The sequence below is a fragment of the Bufo gargarizans genome, chromosome 2, assembly GCF_014858855.1.
Source record: "Bufo gargarizans isolate SCDJY-AF-19 chromosome 2, ASM1485885v1, whole genome shotgun sequence".
Classification (NCBI taxonomy): Eukaryota; Metazoa; Chordata; class Amphibia; order Anura; family Bufonidae; genus Bufo; species Bufo gargarizans.
In genome coordinates this window covers 187,296,088-187,315,496 of record NC_058081.1, presented here as the reverse complement: position 1 = coordinate 187,315,496, position 19,409 = coordinate 187,296,088, and the positions used below count along the sequence as shown (strand labels likewise).

Genomic DNA, 19,409 nt, shown 5'->3' with positions numbered 1-19,409 from the left:
TGGAAATCTGTGCTTTGGTCTGATGAGTCCAAATTTGAGATCTTTGGTTCCAACCACCGTGTCTTTGTGCGATGCAGAAAAGGTGAACGGATGGACTCTACATGCCTGGTTCCCACCGTGAAGCATGGAGGAGGAGGTGTGATGGTGTGGGGGTGCTTTGCTGGTGACACTGTTGGGGATTTATTCAAAATTGAAGGCATACTGAACCAGCATGGCTACCACAGCATCTTGCAGCGGCATGCTATTCCATCCGGTTTGGTCTAGTTGGACCATCATTTATTTTTCAACAGCACAATGACCCCAAACACACCTCCAGGCTGTGTAAGGGCTATTTGACCATGAAGGAGAGTGATGGGGTGTAGTGCCAGATGACCTGGGCTCCACAGTCACCGGACCTGAACCCAATCGAGATGGTTTGGGGTGAGCTGGACCGCAGAGTGAAGGCAAAAGGGCCAACAAGTGCTAAGCATCTCTGGGAACTCCTTCAAGACTGTTGGAAGACCATTTCAGGTGACTACCTCTTGAAGCTCATCAAGAGAATGCCAAGAGTGTGCAAAGCAGTAATCAAAGCAAAAGGTGGCTACTTTGAAGAACCTAGAATATGACATATTTTCAGTTGTTTCACACTTTTTTGTTATGTATATAATTCCACATGTGTTCATTCATAGTTTTGATGCATTCAGTGTGAATCTACAATTTTCATAGTCATGAAAATAAAGAAAACTCTTTGAATGAGAAGGTGTGTCCAAACTTTTGGTCTGTACTGTGTATATACATACACACACACATATACATATATACATATATTACATATATATTTGAAGATGGGTGCTAGCTCCAAAGGGAAAAAGCTTGCCCAGAATATAAAAATAAAAAGCAGAGCAGCACTCTAAATTGTAGTACAAAAGAGATGTGTCCTGCCAGTAAATCCACATAATGAAACTGTATAAAGATTAAAACTATATTTATTTTATTGAAAAAGGTTTAAGGTGTAGATAGTGTGGTTATAAAAATACATTTCAATATAAAATTTGATATTTTAACAATAACAGAAATCACACTTAAAAAAGAACAAAACAAAAAAACTGATTACTTTTTCTTTCTGAAGGACCAAGCTGGTTTAAAAATCAGCAGTGCATCTGCATAAAACACGAGCAGCACGTTTCTCTCATAAACAGGCTTCTAGTAGGCGTTCATGACTTTTTCTCTGCAGCACGTACAGCTGGGGATATAAAGAATACATAGAAAATTAAAAATATATACACGGTATATGTAGTACCTTGTACTATTATCATATTTTACAGATTGGTTGACAATCATTAGAGGCAAGCTTATCAGAACTAACAAGCAGTAATTGTGAAGGGACTATGAGCTTGAAGCTCTGTGCTCTGATCGGTGCTCCCTGTGAATGAGAAACTTGATCAGTGCTGGCTGTGGATGAGAAACATGATTCTGCACTAGTCAGACAGTCTGCTTGTCTCATATTGCTGCCTTCTGTCATTACACACTTCCAAGGTTGCAGTGTAGTCAGCTCCGTATTTCACTTTTACAGCAGCTTCTATTGTGTAAATAAAGCCCACAAAATCTGGGACACAAGGCACCTTTTACTTGACTGTGAGACTCTGAATGGCAGTATGTGCTGGGACTTGTAGTAATACACTTGCTGGAAAGTCTTTCAGGATTTCATAGAAGTTGGCCTAACAGCAGGAAAGTTGTTGAAACAAAAATAAAAAAATAATATATACACACACAAAATACACCCGTGTTTAATCACTTGCATCTCCAGCACTGCTGATCCGATGGTTCTTGCCAGTTTTCCCTCTCTGGTCTGGGGATCACCATAGTCAGAGCTAGAGCAGCAGATGATAAAACAGGGGAGTATTGTTTAATTTAATTTTTTAATGTTAAAGTACTTTTTTGCTGTTTTGTTTTTATAAGACAACCCCTTTAAAGCAAATCCGTAAGCACACCCACCTCTTGCAACCCCCTTCAGTGGTGCCTGGTAGCTAGTTGCTGTACATACACAGCAGCCCATTAAACACGGAGTTCCCTCATATAGTCAGCAGAGTTCTCCCATAATCAGTCAGTATTATTTGTTTCAGTATATACTAGTGTACAAGGGTCAGTTCATAAAGAGGTTTTTTTTTACCGATGATTTAGGAGCATCAAAACAGACTCCCATATATGTCAATGGGAGCAGCACCACTTTCCAAGTGGAAAAAAGAAGCATAGAAAAAAGAAGCAGCAGCATGCCGTATGTTGTGGCACAATCCACTCTACAATCTCTCTTTGGAATGAAAAGAAAGGCTCAAAAAAAAACTAAACAAACCTTTCTATACATGTCAGTGCTTTTTTGCTTTGGTTTTCGGCACGGATCTGCTCCAAATACCACAAGTTGAAACAGTTTTGTATTGACACCCATTGGTACATTGGTAAAAAAAAAAAAAAAAAAAAAAAAGTGTGGGGGAAAAAAAAACCAAATGTGCGTTATACAATACATTTAAATCCGCCATGTGAACATACCATAAACTGGTATATTTTGAATCCTATATTAGTATTTTTTAGCTTTAGCAAAAATAAGAAAAATCAAAAGTGTAGTGTATTCGCAGGTGAACTTATTTGTAGAAGAACAAAAATGACTGACTTCAGTGGACACAGTTATTACCTATATGCGTTTAAAGTTCTCTCCAACTCTCAGAGGACAGAAATCATATACTTGCAACCTAATGAAATCAGACATTTGGCTCACCAGATTTTCTTCTTGTTCTAGGCTTCAACTTCGGCGAGTCCATTGGCTGGTTGCCCACATCAGACCTGAGCCTCCTCGGCCTGGGGTTAGGTGTAGGCACATCTTCTTTCTCTTGTTTTATAGCTTTTCCTCTTCTTGACGGAGTCTTTGGCATTGGGCTTTGGTGGGACTGTCGCCTACTGACCTTCACTTCCGGGTCTACAGCTTTCTTTCCTCTCGGTAACCTCTTTCCTTGCTCGCCTTTATTTCTCATTTTAGCGTCTTCAGTTGTATCTTCAGTCATTTTGGCCCTTTTTCTTTTTACAGCAGTTTCCTCTCCTGCTTCAACCTTCACTTCTTTGCACTCTTTCTTCACAGCTGTCAATTTGCCCCTTGTAGATTTCCTTTTAGTTGCATTAGGCTCAACCTATATGGCAAATAATTATTTCCAGTTAAGACACTTCTTTCATTTAGACTTTATTTTTTTCTCAGACAAAAAGCAAACAAGTGTTCAATCAAGATCTTTCCTTGTTATCATCTAAGCACGGTAAAGATTCATTTAGAATATAGGAATATTGTAATACAACATTATTATTCTGCATTTTCCACCAGTCTCCCTCTACAGGCTCCATCACTAAATATTAGTTGTCCCGAGCCAATAAGTGAAAATTAGCTGCAATGATGTCTCCTATACACAGCACATGGAGAAGAGGAGATCCCTGTCTCTTGTCGATCTGTAGTACCACCTCATAAACAGCAGCAGCATGGAGTGCATTATACAGCAAAACGGTGCAGAGTGGCTGTGAAGCCAGTGAAATAGAAACTGCAGTAGCATCTCTGTGCGTGTGTCTCTGGCTCTCCCCCCAATCTGCAGCTCCTTCCTCTCTCTCCATTGACTTATGTACCCAGATTCATAAGTGAGCCGATCTAATCTTTCAACACAGGTTTTAGTTATGAATGGAGTGTAAATGATCAGTGTTGAGGCAGGAGAAGATTTTCTCAGATATTTAAATATACAGCAAGTTTCTTAAATTTGTTTGTACTATCGATTTATGCAAAGATTGCTGAAATGACTATGCCTATTTAAAGGGGTGTGCAGCCTGTTTGTATTGGCATCGTTGAATAACTTCGGTAATTGATTATTACAGTAAAAAAAACTCGGAACCAAGGCAGAGTTCGGTTCAAAGTTTTGAATTGGTTTTTAACTGTAACAAGAAATTACCGGTTATTCAACAAAGTCTCACACAACTTCATGAATAACTTTCTTCAGCTCATCGGAGCCCATACATTCTAATACTGTAAGGAGACAAATCAACGTACAGTATTATGACAAATTTTTTTGCGAAGCTGCTTCAAATGTAGCATCCGAAGCTAGCTTCTCTAGTGATGACCTACCTACCCTGAAGACAGGTCATCAATATCTGAAGCCTGAATAACACACCTTTAAGTACAGCAATCCAGCAATGTTATATGGAGATCGGACAGTTCTATCAGCACACTTCACGTTAACATTATTACTTTTGGATTCCTTTCTCTATCTTTACAGGTTACTTTTCTATAATTTTATGATAATTCAGAATATCTGATAATCTGGTATTGATCAGCTGGGATTGAATTGCTGAAAAACAGAAATTTCCCTATAAAAACATACATGTATAAAATATTTTGAGTTAAAGGGGTTGTGTCATCTCCAGTTATCAGACAGTGGGGGCATATCCTAGCCACCAGTGTTTGGGATGACACAACCCTTTCCATAAAATAGTACCTTGACTGGTTTGATATTCACAGATTTGCGTTTGTTTCGTGCTTTCTTCCCTAAAATTCAAAATTTTTATAAAGTCAAAGGATTGACAATGCATACAGCGCTATATTTCCTGTATAAACAATGGACACTTCAGCAGTACCTGACCCCGTTATAATGGGGTCTGTCGGTGACCTTTATTGAATGAATAATTCCACAATACATTGTGGTTTCTGTTATAATTGGAAACCACAAAGTAAGGGCTGCATTACACCGACAGATTATCTGACCAGTTTCTGTTCAATCAGACCAATAGTTGGTGTGTAGAACAAGAAATCTGTGTGTATAATACAGCACCTGACCGGTGATAATACAGCACTAAATGTGAACAGAGCCTTGATTGGGACTAATTTTATACAACAAAATATAAATGAAAAAAATGAAGCTAAGAAAAAGATTAAAACAGCAAATTTAACACATATGCCTTTGTTCAAACATATGGTTTGTGGTCTGATCTTACAGTCTTATCTTATGTACATCGTTCTATCTGCCCCCCTCTTCTACAGTGAGTAAATGAGGGAGAAGGTGGAAAAGTAACACATGACTGCAGGATCAGACTACATAGGATTTATCTGACACATAGAAGCCGTATACACCCTGGTAGGATTTCGTTATATCAAGACCACTAATAAAATTGTAACAAAAAATGTGCATCTAGGCTTTAAAGAGCACCGGTCAGAAGGATCAACGCCATTAAACAAGGCATACTGCCTGGTAGAGTTGATCCTGCTGATTAAATGATACCTGACTTGTAAAAATCCTTTGCGGTGTTCACGAGGAAAAAAAATAAAAATAAAAATAAAGAGAGACTTGGGGGCACATTTACTAAGACCTGCGTTTTAGACGCCGGTCTTAATAATCCCCATACCTGGCAGTGGTTCCAAAGTTATGAAGAACCACCGGCCTCTCCGTAGCTTCGGCGCATCCAGAGCCAGTTCTAAATGCAAGACCGCTTCCGAGCTGTCTTACATTTAGACCTTTTTCTACACCTGAAACAGGTGTAGAAAATGGTGAATGAGATCGGCCTGTCCCCTTCCCCGCCCACTTTAGATCCGGCGTTAGTGGGCAGAAGTCGCAGATTGCGGCACAAAGGACCTCTGCAGCATAGTATGCGCCAGAAATACGCCTAATTTAGGTGTATTTCTGTAAGATAAATGACCCCCTATTCTTTAACCCTGCCTTTCCAGAGCCAGAAGTTTCTAATGACACAATTTAATATTGTATACCATACAGTGGGAAGCTGGGGGGGGGGGGGGGGGGGAAGTAATTCCGCCAGTTTTATACTGCTTTCCCTATGCAGTAAAATCTACTTTGTTACCTTCATTCTCTGGGTCAGTACGATTACCACAATTACATAGTTTTTCTTGTGTTTTCCATACAAAATAAAAACTGGAAAAAAAATAAAAAAATCTCTTTGCATCACCATATTATCACAAACTCACCTGTCTCTAGCGGCGCAATCTCCACCGTCAACACAACCGCGCCAGCAGAGACGCGCCGCCAAGCCAGGCCTCCTGGTGACGATACAGCATCCTTAGTAACAGGATGCAATGCAGTGTTCCTCCCCACAGCTGGCGTGTGCTGGAGGAGACTAGCAGGGGGCCGATTGCTCAGCTGCTCTATTCCTGTGTGCTAGTGTTTCTGACTGTTTCCTTCCTGGCCTTTTGACTCACTAGCTGCATTTTTGTGCTCTGAGATTGCTTGTTCTGAACACTCTGTCTCTCATTTGGTACGGCGTAGCCTGTCTAGTTCTGACCCATTTACGTATGACCCCGTTTTTGTGTGGTTTTGCCTCTTGGCGTTTGTGTGTCTGCAACTTAGTAGTATAGGGACAGTCAACCAGTTGCGGTCTTGCTACCTAGGACTTGTACTGCAAGTAGGAAGGAAAAGCGACTAGGTTCTAGGTCAGGGCTCACAGTCTGTCCCTACCTACAGGCCTTACACATTCTGACATCCACAACTTTTTCATAGCTTTGTCTACTGAGCTGTGTGAGGGCTCATTTTTAGTGGCGATTTGTAGTTTTTATTGATACAATTTTGGAGCGTTTATGACTTTTCGGTCACTTTTTCTTAAGAGACAAACAAACATTCTTGGGAAAGGGGGGGGACTTTAACAAGTGACTGTTAGCTCGCTCGTCCATTTAGACTGCAATAAATGAACATTGCAGCCTATGGCAGTTCTATTGTGTTCCTATGGAGGCCTGCAGGTGGCAGGGCTCCATCAGAGCTACTGCTGTAGTAGCCTCAGATCCTTAAAAGGAAACAAGTCTACTACAGAGAATAAAACACGTGCAGGGCCGTCTTTAATATTCATTAGACCCTGGGCAAAAATTTACTTGGGCCCCCTGTATCCTGCCTTTCCACACCTTAACAGGCAATCACGCCCTCCACCACAACACATACACAGAAAATCCACTGTAAATACTTGGAAAGGCAGTTCTGAAGACTCCAGCGGCTCAGGATCAGTGCTCTAGGCTCAGGCTCGAAGTGGGCACCGCTCTGCAGGAAGGAGACCAGGGCTCGGCTCACCCTAGTGTTACAGTGCACCCCAGCACCCCACAGTATGCAGTATAGCACCCCACAGTATATAGTAGAGCAGTATAGCAGCCCACAGTATACAGCACCCCACAGTATACAACACCTCACAGTATAGCACCTCACCGTATACAGCACCCCAAACTATACACGATACAGCACCCCACACTATACAGCCCCCCCCACTATACAGTACAGCAGTATAGCACTCCACACTATACAGCACCCACAGTATACAGCCCCCCACAGTATAGAGCACCCCACTATACAGTAGTTTACAGTATATTAGCATAACAGCCCCTGTCACCTTTTTCTGATGTAATCTTCACAAAAAAAGCTCCAAACTTCTCCTGCAACACTTCTGTTAGGACCTGTGATGACCTCATACCCATGTGACCAGTAATATTGCTAGATTACTGGTCACATGGTGATGATGTCATCTAAGGTCCTAGATCACATTCACAGCTCTAACAGTACGATGCCTGGACTCAGTGCCGGCAGGCATGGCAGCACCCTCTGTGTAGCTGACAGCCTGACACCCGGGGCAGTGGCTAGCAGGGCTCAAGAGGCAGCTGCCTTGGGCCCCCCAGGAGCAACTGGGCCCCGAGCAGCTGCCCCTTGGTAAAGACGGCCCTGAACACGTGGGAGCCATTTGGACCCCATGAAAAAGCCACTTCAGATGCCATGGTCACAACTGACCATGGCATCTGAGGGGTTGAAATGTCTGATCGTCGTTATCGCTGATCACAGACATTAGCCCTGGGTCTTTGCTGTATGAAACAGCAGGAACCTGGAGGCTACTGTCTCCGCTGTGCTCCTCAGCAGGTGCCATCTTCAAAGCCCCGACCAGTGCCGTACATGTACAGTGCTGGTCAGGAAGGGGGTTAAGCAAATGAGGGCTCGAGTGCAGTCAGCTTTCCAGTGCTGGCCACACCACTTGGTGCACTGAAGCCCTCATTTGTATTTAAAAAAAAAAAAAAAAAAAAAAAAAAAAAAAAAAAAAAGTATTTTTTTCTCTAGAATACCACAACAGATTTTCATATTAATCAGCAGGAGCAACCCTACCAGATATCATACATGGTATAATAATATTGATCCTGCTGACAGGTGCTCTTTAAAAAGAGAATTTGCCATCAATCTCACTACAGTTTTTTTTTTTTTTGAGAAACAGATGAGACAACCAGTAAGAGAAAGTTACCCTTTGGAGCAAGTGGGCCTGGTTCTCCCTGCAAAAAAAAAAATAAAAATTTATAAAAAATAATATCAGAACCCAAAAGTTAATAGCATCAACTTAAATTCCCCTTGCTACAAACATAAGTTAGCCTGCACACATCTTATGTCTCACCTGGAACCAGACGGTCCTCCCATTGCTGTCTCTCAGAGATTTCATTCCTGGGGCGTTGTAACACTGCATCCACTGCATCAGGACAGTATAGTCGTGTGTATGCGCAGGGTTATAACCTTGTTCCGCTGACAGAAAGAATAACAGGTAGATAAAGGGGGCCCGATACCATTGCATATATCCACATGGTTTGGATCAGAACCTCGTTAAAGCAAATTCCTACCCAGATGAATGACCTCCAAAGGCACAGAGTTACAGAGCTGTAAAAAGTCAGGATTTTCTTTCTTGATCTTGATTTTCTTACTAAGAGAAAGGTCTCCGTTCTGAAACAACAGCGCGTACCAGTGAATATCTATCCCACAGAAAAGGTAAAGGGGGATTCCGGCAATATCGTGTTATCCCCTCAGTCTCCATAATGAAGTGCAGCTAATAACGGGCAGAAGATCTCAAGAACTAAATAATACAGAGACCGATACTGGGGGCTCCCTGTACCCCAGTACTGTGCTCCGAACATAATAATCAGCGTCAGATCAATATCATCCATAGCAACTTATCTTCTATTAATCGGCGAGGCCAGGAGCACACAAGGCTGGTTTTATCCATTTTCTGCCATTTTTGTGGCCTTTTTTTAGTCTTAATAAATATACACAAATATTATAGCCCCCCCCCCTACACACACACAATGACATTCCTAATGATTTTTTTAATAAGTGGAAACATTTTCTAATTAAAAATAAAATAAATAAATGAATATCACGCTTCCGAATTATTATCACCTCACCGAATTTACATGACTTATGTTAGAAAAAGTGTAATATGTGCTCGTGCTTAACACTATAGCTGTAAATGCATTCATACCAGAATACTCAAATATACTCCCCCATGCAGCGCTATGTCTCCTGCTTCACTTCAGTACATGATAAAAGTATCAGCCTTCTATAAGTTTTGCTGACTGCGGTCATCTCCTGTGGATTTCACATGCACCAGCACAAGCTCTGCTGCCCCCCCCACATCCTGTTACATAGCACAGCTAGCAGCTACTTACATACATACATACATACAGGCTGCTGGAACCTGCAAGTAACTTGGTAGTAAGATTTCATTTCAATCCACAACATGGCGAGTCTGAGGCCCCTTTTACACGGGCGAGTATTCCGCACGGATGCGATGCGCGAGTGGAACGTACTGCACCGGCATTGAATCCCGACCCATTCATTTCTATGGGGCTGTTCACATGAGCGGTGATTTTCACCCATCACTTGTGCGTTGCGTGAAAATCGCAGCATGCTCTATTTTGTGCATTTTTCACGTAACGCAGGCCCCATAGAAATGAATGGGGTTGCATGAAAATCGCAAGCATCCGCAAGCAAGTGCGGATGCGGTGCGATTTTCACGCACGGTTGCTAGGAGACGATCGGGATGGCGACCCGATCATTATTATTTTCCCTTATAACATGGTTATAAGGGAAAATAATAGCATTCTGAATACAGAATGCATAGTAAAATAGCGCTGGAGGGGTTAAAATTTTTAAAAAAATAATTTAACTCACCTTAATCCACTTGATCGCGAAGCCGCCATCTCCTTCTGTCTTCTTTCTTTGCTTTGGGCAGGAACAGGACCTGTGGTGACGTCACTCCGGTCATCATATGATCTTTTACCATGGTGATGGATCATGTAATGGACCATGTGATGACCGGAGTGACGTCACCACAGGTCCTGTTCCTGCACAAAGCAAAGAAAGAAGACAGAAGAGATGCCGGCTGCACGATCAAGTGGATTAAGGTGAGTTAAATTATTTATTTATTTTTTAACCCCTCCAGCCCTATTGTACTATGCATTCTGTATTCAGAATGCTATTATTTTCCCTTATAACCATGTTATAAGGGAAAATAATACAATCCACAGAACACCGATCCCAAGCCCGAACTTTGGGTACCAAACAAAATTTACACAATAAAAAAAGTTTTTGAAAAAGAAAATCATGTTTTTGTGCTTCCATTTTCCGAAAGCCATTTTTTTTTTTTTTTTTGGGGGGGGCGATTGTCTTAGGTAGGGTCTTATTTTTTGCGGGATGAGATGATTGTTTGATTGGTACCATTTTGTGGCACATATGACTTTTTGATCACTTGGTATTACACTTTTTGTGTCGTAAGGTGATAAAAAAAAAAAAAAAGGCTTTTTGGCACAATTTATTTCATTTAGTTTTTACAGTGTTCACCAGACGGATTAGGTCATGTGATATTTTTCTAGAGCAGGTTGTTATGGGTGTGGCAATATGTCGTTTTTTTTTTTTTTTTTTTTATATATATTTTGGTTTTACACAATAAGACCATGAAACCATAATTTTTTTTATTTTTTGGGCGATTGTCTTTAGGTAGATTCTCAATTTTTGCGGGATGAGATGACGGTTTGATTGGTACTATTTTGGGGTACATATGACTCTTCTGATCACTTTTTATACCATTTTATGGGAAGTGCGGTGGGCAAAATTACAATTCAATCATAGTTTCTTTTCTGTTTTTATGGCGTTCACCGTGCGGTAAAAGTATGCGATCCCTTTTATAGATCAGATCGTTACGGATGCGGCGATACAAAACATGTTTTGTGTTTTTTTACATTTTTACCCAATTATATGTGCGGATATAGGAAGAAGTTAGATTTTTTATTTATTTTTTACACTTTTTGACTCAGACCCACTTGGTTCTTGAAGATCCAGTGGGTCTGATGCCGCTACAATAGACTGTATAGTGTACTGCAAAGTATTGTCATTCACATTAAGCCTGATAAGGCTCAGCTATACCATGCCAATCCGGATGCCTGTGAAGGCGTTCGGTTGCCATGGTAACCATCGGGACTGCCACAGCAGCCTGATGGGGTAGGGAGCTCCCTCCTTCAGTTTACCCGATGGGTATCTCCTTCATGCAGCGGTCCCTAAGAAGGGGGGGCTTGTTGCATTGCTTACCATCCTGGGGGGAGGGGGGGGGGGGATTGTTGCGTAGTCGGCCATCCTGAATGGGGGGGGGGGGGAGAATGAGACTGCTTGTATGGGAGGTGCAGAGAGAGAGCCCCTTCCATAAAGCGGTCCCTAAGGACCATGGCATGGAAGGGTTATGTCTGCAGAAAAATGGTCCATGAACCAATTGGAGAAATTATTTTCTCCACACAAAAAAATAAAAATAAAAAAAATTATATTTTTTTTTATAAAAGTGTCCATGTCCTTTAACTCAATGGAAGCTCAAACAATCTCTTTGCACTGAGCTCCCCCTAGTAGCTGCTGCAGGAAAATGCTGTGGTTTTATGTTGAAAAATAAGTTCAGTACAGGCCTCAGCAAAAAAAAAAAAAAAACATGAGCCTATAGGTGGTGTATATTCCAAACATTCTGCTAGATCAGATTTTTAGTGCCCATCTCTGACCTGGCTTTGATTGGTCACACTTTCCAGGACAGCACGTGCTGGGGTAAATGGAGGAATCTTCAGCCTGACCACGGAAGATACAGAGAGGTTAGTTATAGGAGCACATTGTAACAGGGAAGAGTCCTAAAGTGTAAAGCTTCGATTATACCGACCGATGCAGGATCTCTGATCGCAAGTAGTTGCCAATCCCATTGAAATATTTCTGGTTCAACATGAGCTCACAAATCGGTTTGTCAAATAGCTTCGCAGACAAGTGTTTTAATACGTTCTCCCTGTATGGCAAAAATAAATATCAGACAACACACAGAGTGTATTGGAGTAAAGGTTGTCCACCTTTTCAAATAATTTTGCACCGTGCTGCGGTTACTATCTGTTTTTTTGTATGATCTAGACAACACACAGAATTAGAATACTAGGTGATTTAAAGGGAATCCGTCAGCAGTTCTGACCTTGCTAAACTGCTGACAGCTCTAGGTAGGGTCTGGGGAGAGCTGTATAATACCTTTTGTGCAGCCTTTACTATCAGGAGTAGTGTGAACATGAACTTTTATTCTGCCAGACCCTGCACTTTAGGTGGAGCTTCACTGTTAAAGGGATTCTGTCACCAGGATTAAAGCTATAGTGATATTTATATGTGCACATCAGTCTCCATGGGGTGTTTAAAATGATCCCACTGTTTATGCTCTGTGTGATATTCTTATAAAAATCGAATTGATATGTAAATCACCTGTCAGGAGCCCAAGGGTTTGTCCCACGATCTGTTGGAGCCCATTAAGCTGCTTTACAGCCCCTGCCCTCTGCATGACAGCTGTTGTGCTCTGAGGGTTGGATGCTACAGCTGTCACTCAGAACATAGGGGAGGAGCTATGAAGCAGCTCAATGCAGAGCGCACTTAAGGCTACTTTCACACTAGCGTTCGGGGCTCCGCTTGTGAGTTCCGTTTAAAGGCTCTCACAAGCGGCCCCGAACGGATCCGTCCAGCCCTAATGCATTCTGAGTGGATGCGGATCCGCTCAGAATGCATCAGTATGGCTCTGTCTGTCCTCCGCTCCGCAGGCGGACACCCGAACGCTGCTTGCAGCGTTCGGGTGTCCGCCTGGCTGTGCGGAGGCAAACGGATCCATCCAGACTTACAATGGAAGTCAATTGGGACGGATCCGTTTGAATTTGACACTATATGGCTCAATTTTCAAACGGATCCATCCCCCATTGACTTTCAATGTAAAGTCAAAACGGATCCGTTTGCATTACCATGAAGAAAAAACATATATATATTTTTTTTTGTTGTTTTTTTTTTCTTCATGGTAATGCAAACGGATCCGTTCTGAACGTATCTAAGCGTTTGCATTATAGGTGCGGATCCGTCTGTGCAGATACCAGACGGATCCGCTCCGAACGCAAGTGTGAAAGTAGCCTAATAGTGAAGCTTCACTTCTACTACACTTGCAGGAGCAAAACCTGCCAGAATAAAAGCTCATACTCCTGTAGGGACAGGTTACAAGGGACGTGCGGGGCCACGTACATCAGTTGAGGATCTCCATTAGCTGGACAGACAGGTCCCAGCCAATACCAGGAAACACTGGCTCTTGAAGGTACGCAGTCCAGTGGCTGCTATCTTAGCTTTGCCCTCTAGTGTTGCCCTGACTATGCCTAGTGTAAGGGCCCTTGCACACGACCATATGTCCTCTGAGACATATGGTCCGTGAGCATGCCATATGTCCCGGCATTGATTGTGCGCATGGGAGCGCACAGCATCATAGATTACAAAGATGCTGTGGAAGTCGGCCTGCCCGTGGGGCTATTGTCCCGACGTGCACAGCATCATTGTAATCTATGATGCTGTGCGCTCCCGTGCGCACAATCAATACCGCTGCGGGACATATGGCATGCTCACGGACCGTATGTCTCGGAGAGCATACGGTCGTGTGCAAGGGCCCCAAGTCTATAGTCAAAAGCCACAGTAGACTTGTACCACTCTGCTGTCAGTTAATGGATAAAGTATCTGGAGGAACTGTCCATAAGAGTATTCAAAAGTACTGAAGGACAGAGAAGAAGTAACACAGCAGGATCTCTGGAAGTCTACCTGCACAAATCAGAATTACAGACTATAGTGAGAGAAAGCTGAAGCTAAGTTATCCTACTTTGAAACCTTTCCCATTGGTGATGAAAACCAAATGTGTTTAAAGAGCTGTTTTTAGAGAACCTGGATATTACACGTGCTTCCAGGTTAACAGCATCCCCGTGTGGCGATCGGGGATGCCGTTCAATATTTCAGTGTAAAGACCTGCAGTTCCTATGTTGGGCAGCAGGTGACAGGCCAACATAGGATATCAGCAATTATAGAATTATTATACTCCTTATGGTAGTATAGTAATATTCTCTAAAAAACATTAGTGGACATTGTAGCCTCCTAGAGGGGCTACAAGAAAAAAAAAAAATTATAACCGTCACAAACATCACGAATATTCACCTGAACGTGTCATACTCAGTCATCACACAAGGCCCACGCTCCAGCTGCCAAGTGCCGTTATACACCCAGCTTCCAAAGCGTCGTGGATCCACAAAGGATAGAACTTGCCGGGGAGCATCCAGGGTGTAGAAGCGCAGGTGAGCGTGCTTGGGGAGTTCTTCCTCTGTGGTGAGCTTGAAACTTCCAGACATGCCAAATCTGAAGACAATGCAGGCCACGTCAGCGCCATCTGCCACAGGCGTGAGGATCAGCTTCACCTCTTTTCCCCGAGACACAGCATGGATGGTGTACTCCGGACAGCTGAACGGCACTTCCGGATTTTTGCTGACTGCTGACTTCTCCACCTTACCTCCGAAACGCAATCCATCACATACTTTATTAACATAGAGACCGGCAAAGTGAAGCTCTGGACCTTCTGGCATGTCTGAAATGTACAGGAAGCAGGTTATAACATCTGGAATGCAGGACTGGGTCACCTCGGCTCATACACCGAGACTGCTTTATGTGCTTGCTGGAATCCCAGTCATATTACCTCTGGAAGTGCTAGCAACCTGGAAACCAATGCACAGCATACCTTTGTGGATGCTCCAAGTAGTAGCATCATCAATGAAACCTCACTGTAACAACCCACCTGCAGTGTGGTGTCCACTGGGTGTTCCTTATCCAGTGAAGGGTCCTGAAGCTTTGGCACCCACCCAGACCCTCTCCTTCGCGTCATGTGATGTGCTACCCAGGTTGCTAATCCGAGTGTTTCTTTTTTCTGTACAACTGATCCCAATTTTCCCAAAAGTGCTGTAGCCATCTCCTCATATGACATGATGAGAGAACCTGCCCAGATGTGGGTGGTACATTACTGACTGGACGGCCTCCAATGGAGGGGCACATGACCAGAGCCCGTCCATCAGCATCCTGTACTGTATAGCAATGTGCACAGCACTACATGTATGTGCAGGGTTATTTAATAGACAGGTCTGGTCACGTGTCCCTCCGTCAGCAGCCATGTTCCAGAACAGCAGGGAAGAGACTGGACTGAGACAAGGGACAGGACTTCACGGAGGAGGACATTGGGGCAGATTTCCCTATAACATCACAAGAAACCTATACCGCTGTCTACAGCAATTTTTAAAAAATTGTGATAAGCTGGCAACCCCCTTTAAGGAACGCCCAGCTGACACTTGGCATCACGGGACAATAGTGATTTAAGAGGTTATCCAGGCTTTTATCATTGATGGCCACCATATACATTAGAATTTGTCGAGAGCTCCTGACTCTACCCAGACAGGTGATTTCGGGTGCCAAAAGGAGATGTTCTCCCGGGAGACAAGACACCTCCAGAAGTTTCTGGCAGAGGCCTTCTCCGCTCTCCCCATAGCATGCATAGACATGTTCGGACAACGCAAACATGTAGGAGGAAGCCAGGAGAGATAGCTGGCGGATGAACTGGTGGCTTTAGGATTGGCCATCAATATCAGAACAGAGGTTATGTTCACACTGAGAAAATCTGCCGAGCGGCATGTTTTTTTGACGGTGGAAATGCCTCCAAAAATCCACAAAAAACTGCTAGGAACTTTAGACCCTCTCCATTGCTTCCAACGGGGAACGCAGCTAAAATGTGCTTCAGAGAAGTAACATGCCACTTCTGATGCAGAAAAAACACCACCATGTACACATGGAAGCGTTATTTGGGAATCTGTTGAGGCGCTTGGATTGCGACTCATTTTCATGGCGGGTTTTCGCAGTGTGAACATACTTACTTACTCTCAGAACCTCTGCTCAACAGTAGTGTTGAGCAAACTTGTGTTTTAGGTTTGGCGTCTAAAGTTTGGGTTATTAAAGAATCGCGTTATGGATTCCGCTACCACAGACCATAACTTATGGTCCGTGGTAGCGGAATCCATAACGCAATTCTTCGATAACCCGAACTTTAGAAGCCAAACTTAAAACACAAGTTTACTCAACACTACTCAACAGTTGTTCACACTGGTCCAGCACCGGACATAACAGCCTGTAGATGGCGCAAGCCCAGGCTGTCCAGAGTCAGACCCCATACTGCCCACTGTTGGCCTGCAGCAGGGGATGCCAGGGGCACCCATGGTTGGCAGCCAAGCCTTGCCAAGCCCACCTGTATCTCACACTATATGCCATATACAGGAGTTCTGGATTTTGTTGCAGAGAAAAATTAGAAATGGCATCTGGCAGCAGACATTCAGTACCACAGGCATGTCCCTGCATGACCCGTGCAGCCCCATAGCGCAGGTTATGTAAGCAGCACGATGCGGTACCGCCGCTCAGTGCCATGCGGCTATATACGCCCTGCACCCAGCATGGCACACTCTCTCTGATGCCTCCCCTCATCATACCCGATAGTTACCCGGACGGGTACCTCACCAACCTGAGCGGTTATCACTGCGCTCCCTGATATCTTCTTCCACAACACTTCACCCGGAAACGCCCTACTCACCGCTGATTGGCTTATTAAGTTGAGGAGGCGGGGCCTAAATCGCTGTGCATGTTGGAACTTGAAGTTTGTAGCTGGTGTGCTGCACGTGGTTGTGTGGGATGATGAGAGTGCTGTGTGTACGAGATGTTGGGATTTCTCGCACATTCCATTGTCATTCAGTGACACTTGTATCGCCTCTGGAACACACAGGAGTACACATGAGAAGGGTGGTGATCCCGTTTTTCGTATAGCAGCTCCTCGTTAGTATAGTGGTAAGTATCCCCGCCTGTCACGCGGGAGACCGGGGTTCGATTCCCCGACGGGGAGGCTACATATTTTCTTCCCCCCAAAAAGTCTGATTTAGTCAAGAAATAATAATCACACTTTCGTGATATGATATCCATAATAAGAAGTTATAAATGTCATATCTTTTGAGTGTCACGTGTTATAAGTGCAGCAGAAACCATATTATTACAAGGACTGTTATGGGATAATGGGTGTCTCAGTATAATTTCCATAAGAAAACTGCCCTGATACATGGCCGGTTAGCTCAGTTGGTTAGAGCGTGGTGCTAATAACGCCAAGGTCGCGGGTTCGATCCCCGTACGGGCCACATGTTTTATTGTGAAACTCAATTCCAGCATCCAAAAGCAAAGCTGAGTTTTTTTTTAATCCTTTAGGACCAGGCTAATTTTTGGGTGGTTTTCTCCCCTCCAGCTTTTAAGCGCTATCTTTTTGTACTTTTCCGTCCACAAAGCCTTTTAAAGGTTTTTGGTTTGCGGAACAAGTTGTGCGTTTTAATGGCACCATTTAATTTACCATAGCTTGTAGTGGAAAACAGGAAAAAATGATGTGTGTTAAAATTGAAAAAAAACAACAACAACACACAATGTTTTTTTTGGGCTGTGTGTTTACGTTGACTGTGGGATAAAAATGACACGACAACCTTATTCTGTGCGCAGGTACGATTAGAACCATACCAAATTCATATACTTTCTGTTATGGTATGCTACTTTTAATACTACCTTTAATATATTTTTTTTTGACAGGTCTTATCTATAGAGGTATAAGTCTGGTTTTATTTCCAAATTGGCCAAGGCCAGTCCTGGTTAGTATAGTGGTAAGTAATGGGAGACCGGGGTTTCCTGACGGGGAGGCTTCACACTTATTTTTTCCCTCTCTCTACACATTTATGCTATTATTTGAAGGCATTTGTGATATGGAGGTGGAAGGAGAGATGTATGACTCTGCTTCTCACATGTATTATGACTATGAGGTAAAACAGTATGTGTGATATGGTGGTGGAAGGAGAGCTGTATGACTGCGCTTCTCCTCACATGTATCATCACTATGAGGTAAAACAGTATGTGTGATATGAAGGTGGAAGGAGAGATGTATGACTGCGCTTCTCCTCACATGTATCATCACTATGAGGTAAAACAGTATGTGTGATATGAAGGTGGAAGGAGAGCTGTATGACTGCGCTTCTCCTCACATGTATCATCACTATGAGGTAAAACAGTATGTGTGATATGAAGGTGGAAGGAGAGATGTATGACTGCGCTTCTCCTCACATGTATCATCACTATGAGGTAAAACAGTATGTGCGATATGAAGGTGGAAGGAGAGATGTATGACTGCGCTTCTCCTCACATGTATCATCACTATGAGGTAAAACAGTATGTGTGATATGGTGGTGGAAGGAGAGATGTATGACTGCGCTTCTCCTCACATGTATCATCACTATGAGGTAAAACAGTATGTGTGATATGGAGGGGGAAGGAGAGATGTATGACTGCGCTTCTCCTCACATGTATCATCACTATGAGGTAAAACAGTATGTGTGATGTGGTGGTGGAAGGAGAGCTGTATGACTGTGCTTCTCCTCACATGTATCATCACTATGAGGTAAACCAGTATGTGTGATATGGTGGTGGAAGGAGAGCTGTATGACTGTGCTTCTCCTCACATGTATCATCACTATGAGGTAAACCAGTATGTGTTATATGGTGGTGGAAGGAGGGCTGTATGACTGTGCTTCTCCTCACATGTATCATCACTATGAGGTAAAACAGTATGTGTGATATGGTGGTGGAAGGAGGGCTGTATGACTGTGCTTCTCCTCACATGTATCATCACTATGAGGTAAAACAGTATGTGTGATATGGTGGTGGAAGGAGGGCTGTATGACTGTGCTTCTCCTCACATGTATCATCACTATGAGGTAAAACAGTATGTGTTATATGGTGGTGGAAGGAGGGCTGTATGACTGTGCTTCTCCTCACATGTATCATCACTATGAGGTAAAACAGTATGTGTGATATGGTAGGTGGAAGGAGGGCTGTATGACTGTGCTTCTCCTCACATGTATCATCACTATGAGGTAAACCAGTATGTGTGATATGGTGGTGGAAGGAGGGCTGTATGACTGTGCTTCTCCTCACATGTATCATCACTATGAGGTAAAACAGTATGTGTGATATGGTGGTGGAAGGAGGGCTGTATGACTGTGCTTCTCCTCACATGTATCATCACTATGAGGTAAACCAGTATGTGTGATATGAGTGGTGGAAGGAGAGCTGTATGACTGCGCTTCTCCTCACATGTATCATCACTATGAGGTAAACCAGTATGTGTGATATGGTGGTGGAAGGAGGGCTGTATGACTGTGCTTCTCC

At 43.2% G+C, this 19,409-nt stretch overlaps 1 protein-coding gene and 2 non-coding genes across 3 annotated transcripts; 2 read left to right on the top strand and 1 right to left on the bottom strand.

Moving 5' to 3' along the window:
* Positions 1–949: 949 nt before the first annotated feature.
* LOC122927683 (endonuclease 8-like 1) lies at positions 950–16,757 on the bottom strand. Its single transcript, XM_044279769.1, has 10 exons — positions 16,684–16,757; positions 14,292–14,715; positions 11,974–12,093; positions 11,822–11,885; positions 8,630–8,729; positions 8,410–8,534; positions 8,263–8,290; positions 4,494–4,543; positions 2,750–3,155; positions 950–1,222 (listed from the first exon to the last, which is right to left on the bottom strand). The coding sequence occupies exons 2-10, from the start codon at positions 14,711–14,713 to the stop codon at positions 1,194–1,196; spliced, it is 1,344 nt and encodes a 447-aa protein (XP_044135704.1). The 5' UTR covers positions 14,714–14,715; positions 16,684–16,757; the 3' UTR covers positions 950–1,193.
* Positions 16,758–16,986: 229 nt separating this feature from the next.
* Positions 16,987–17,058, top strand: TRNAD-GUC. The gene has a single exon. It is a non-coding gene; the product is annotated as a tRNA-Asp (tRNA).
* Positions 17,059–17,270: 212 nt separating this feature from the next.
* On the top strand, positions 17,271–17,344 carry TRNAI-AAU. Its single transcript has one exon. It is a non-coding gene; the product is annotated as a tRNA-Ile (tRNA).
* Positions 17,345–19,409: the final 2,065 nt, after the last annotated feature.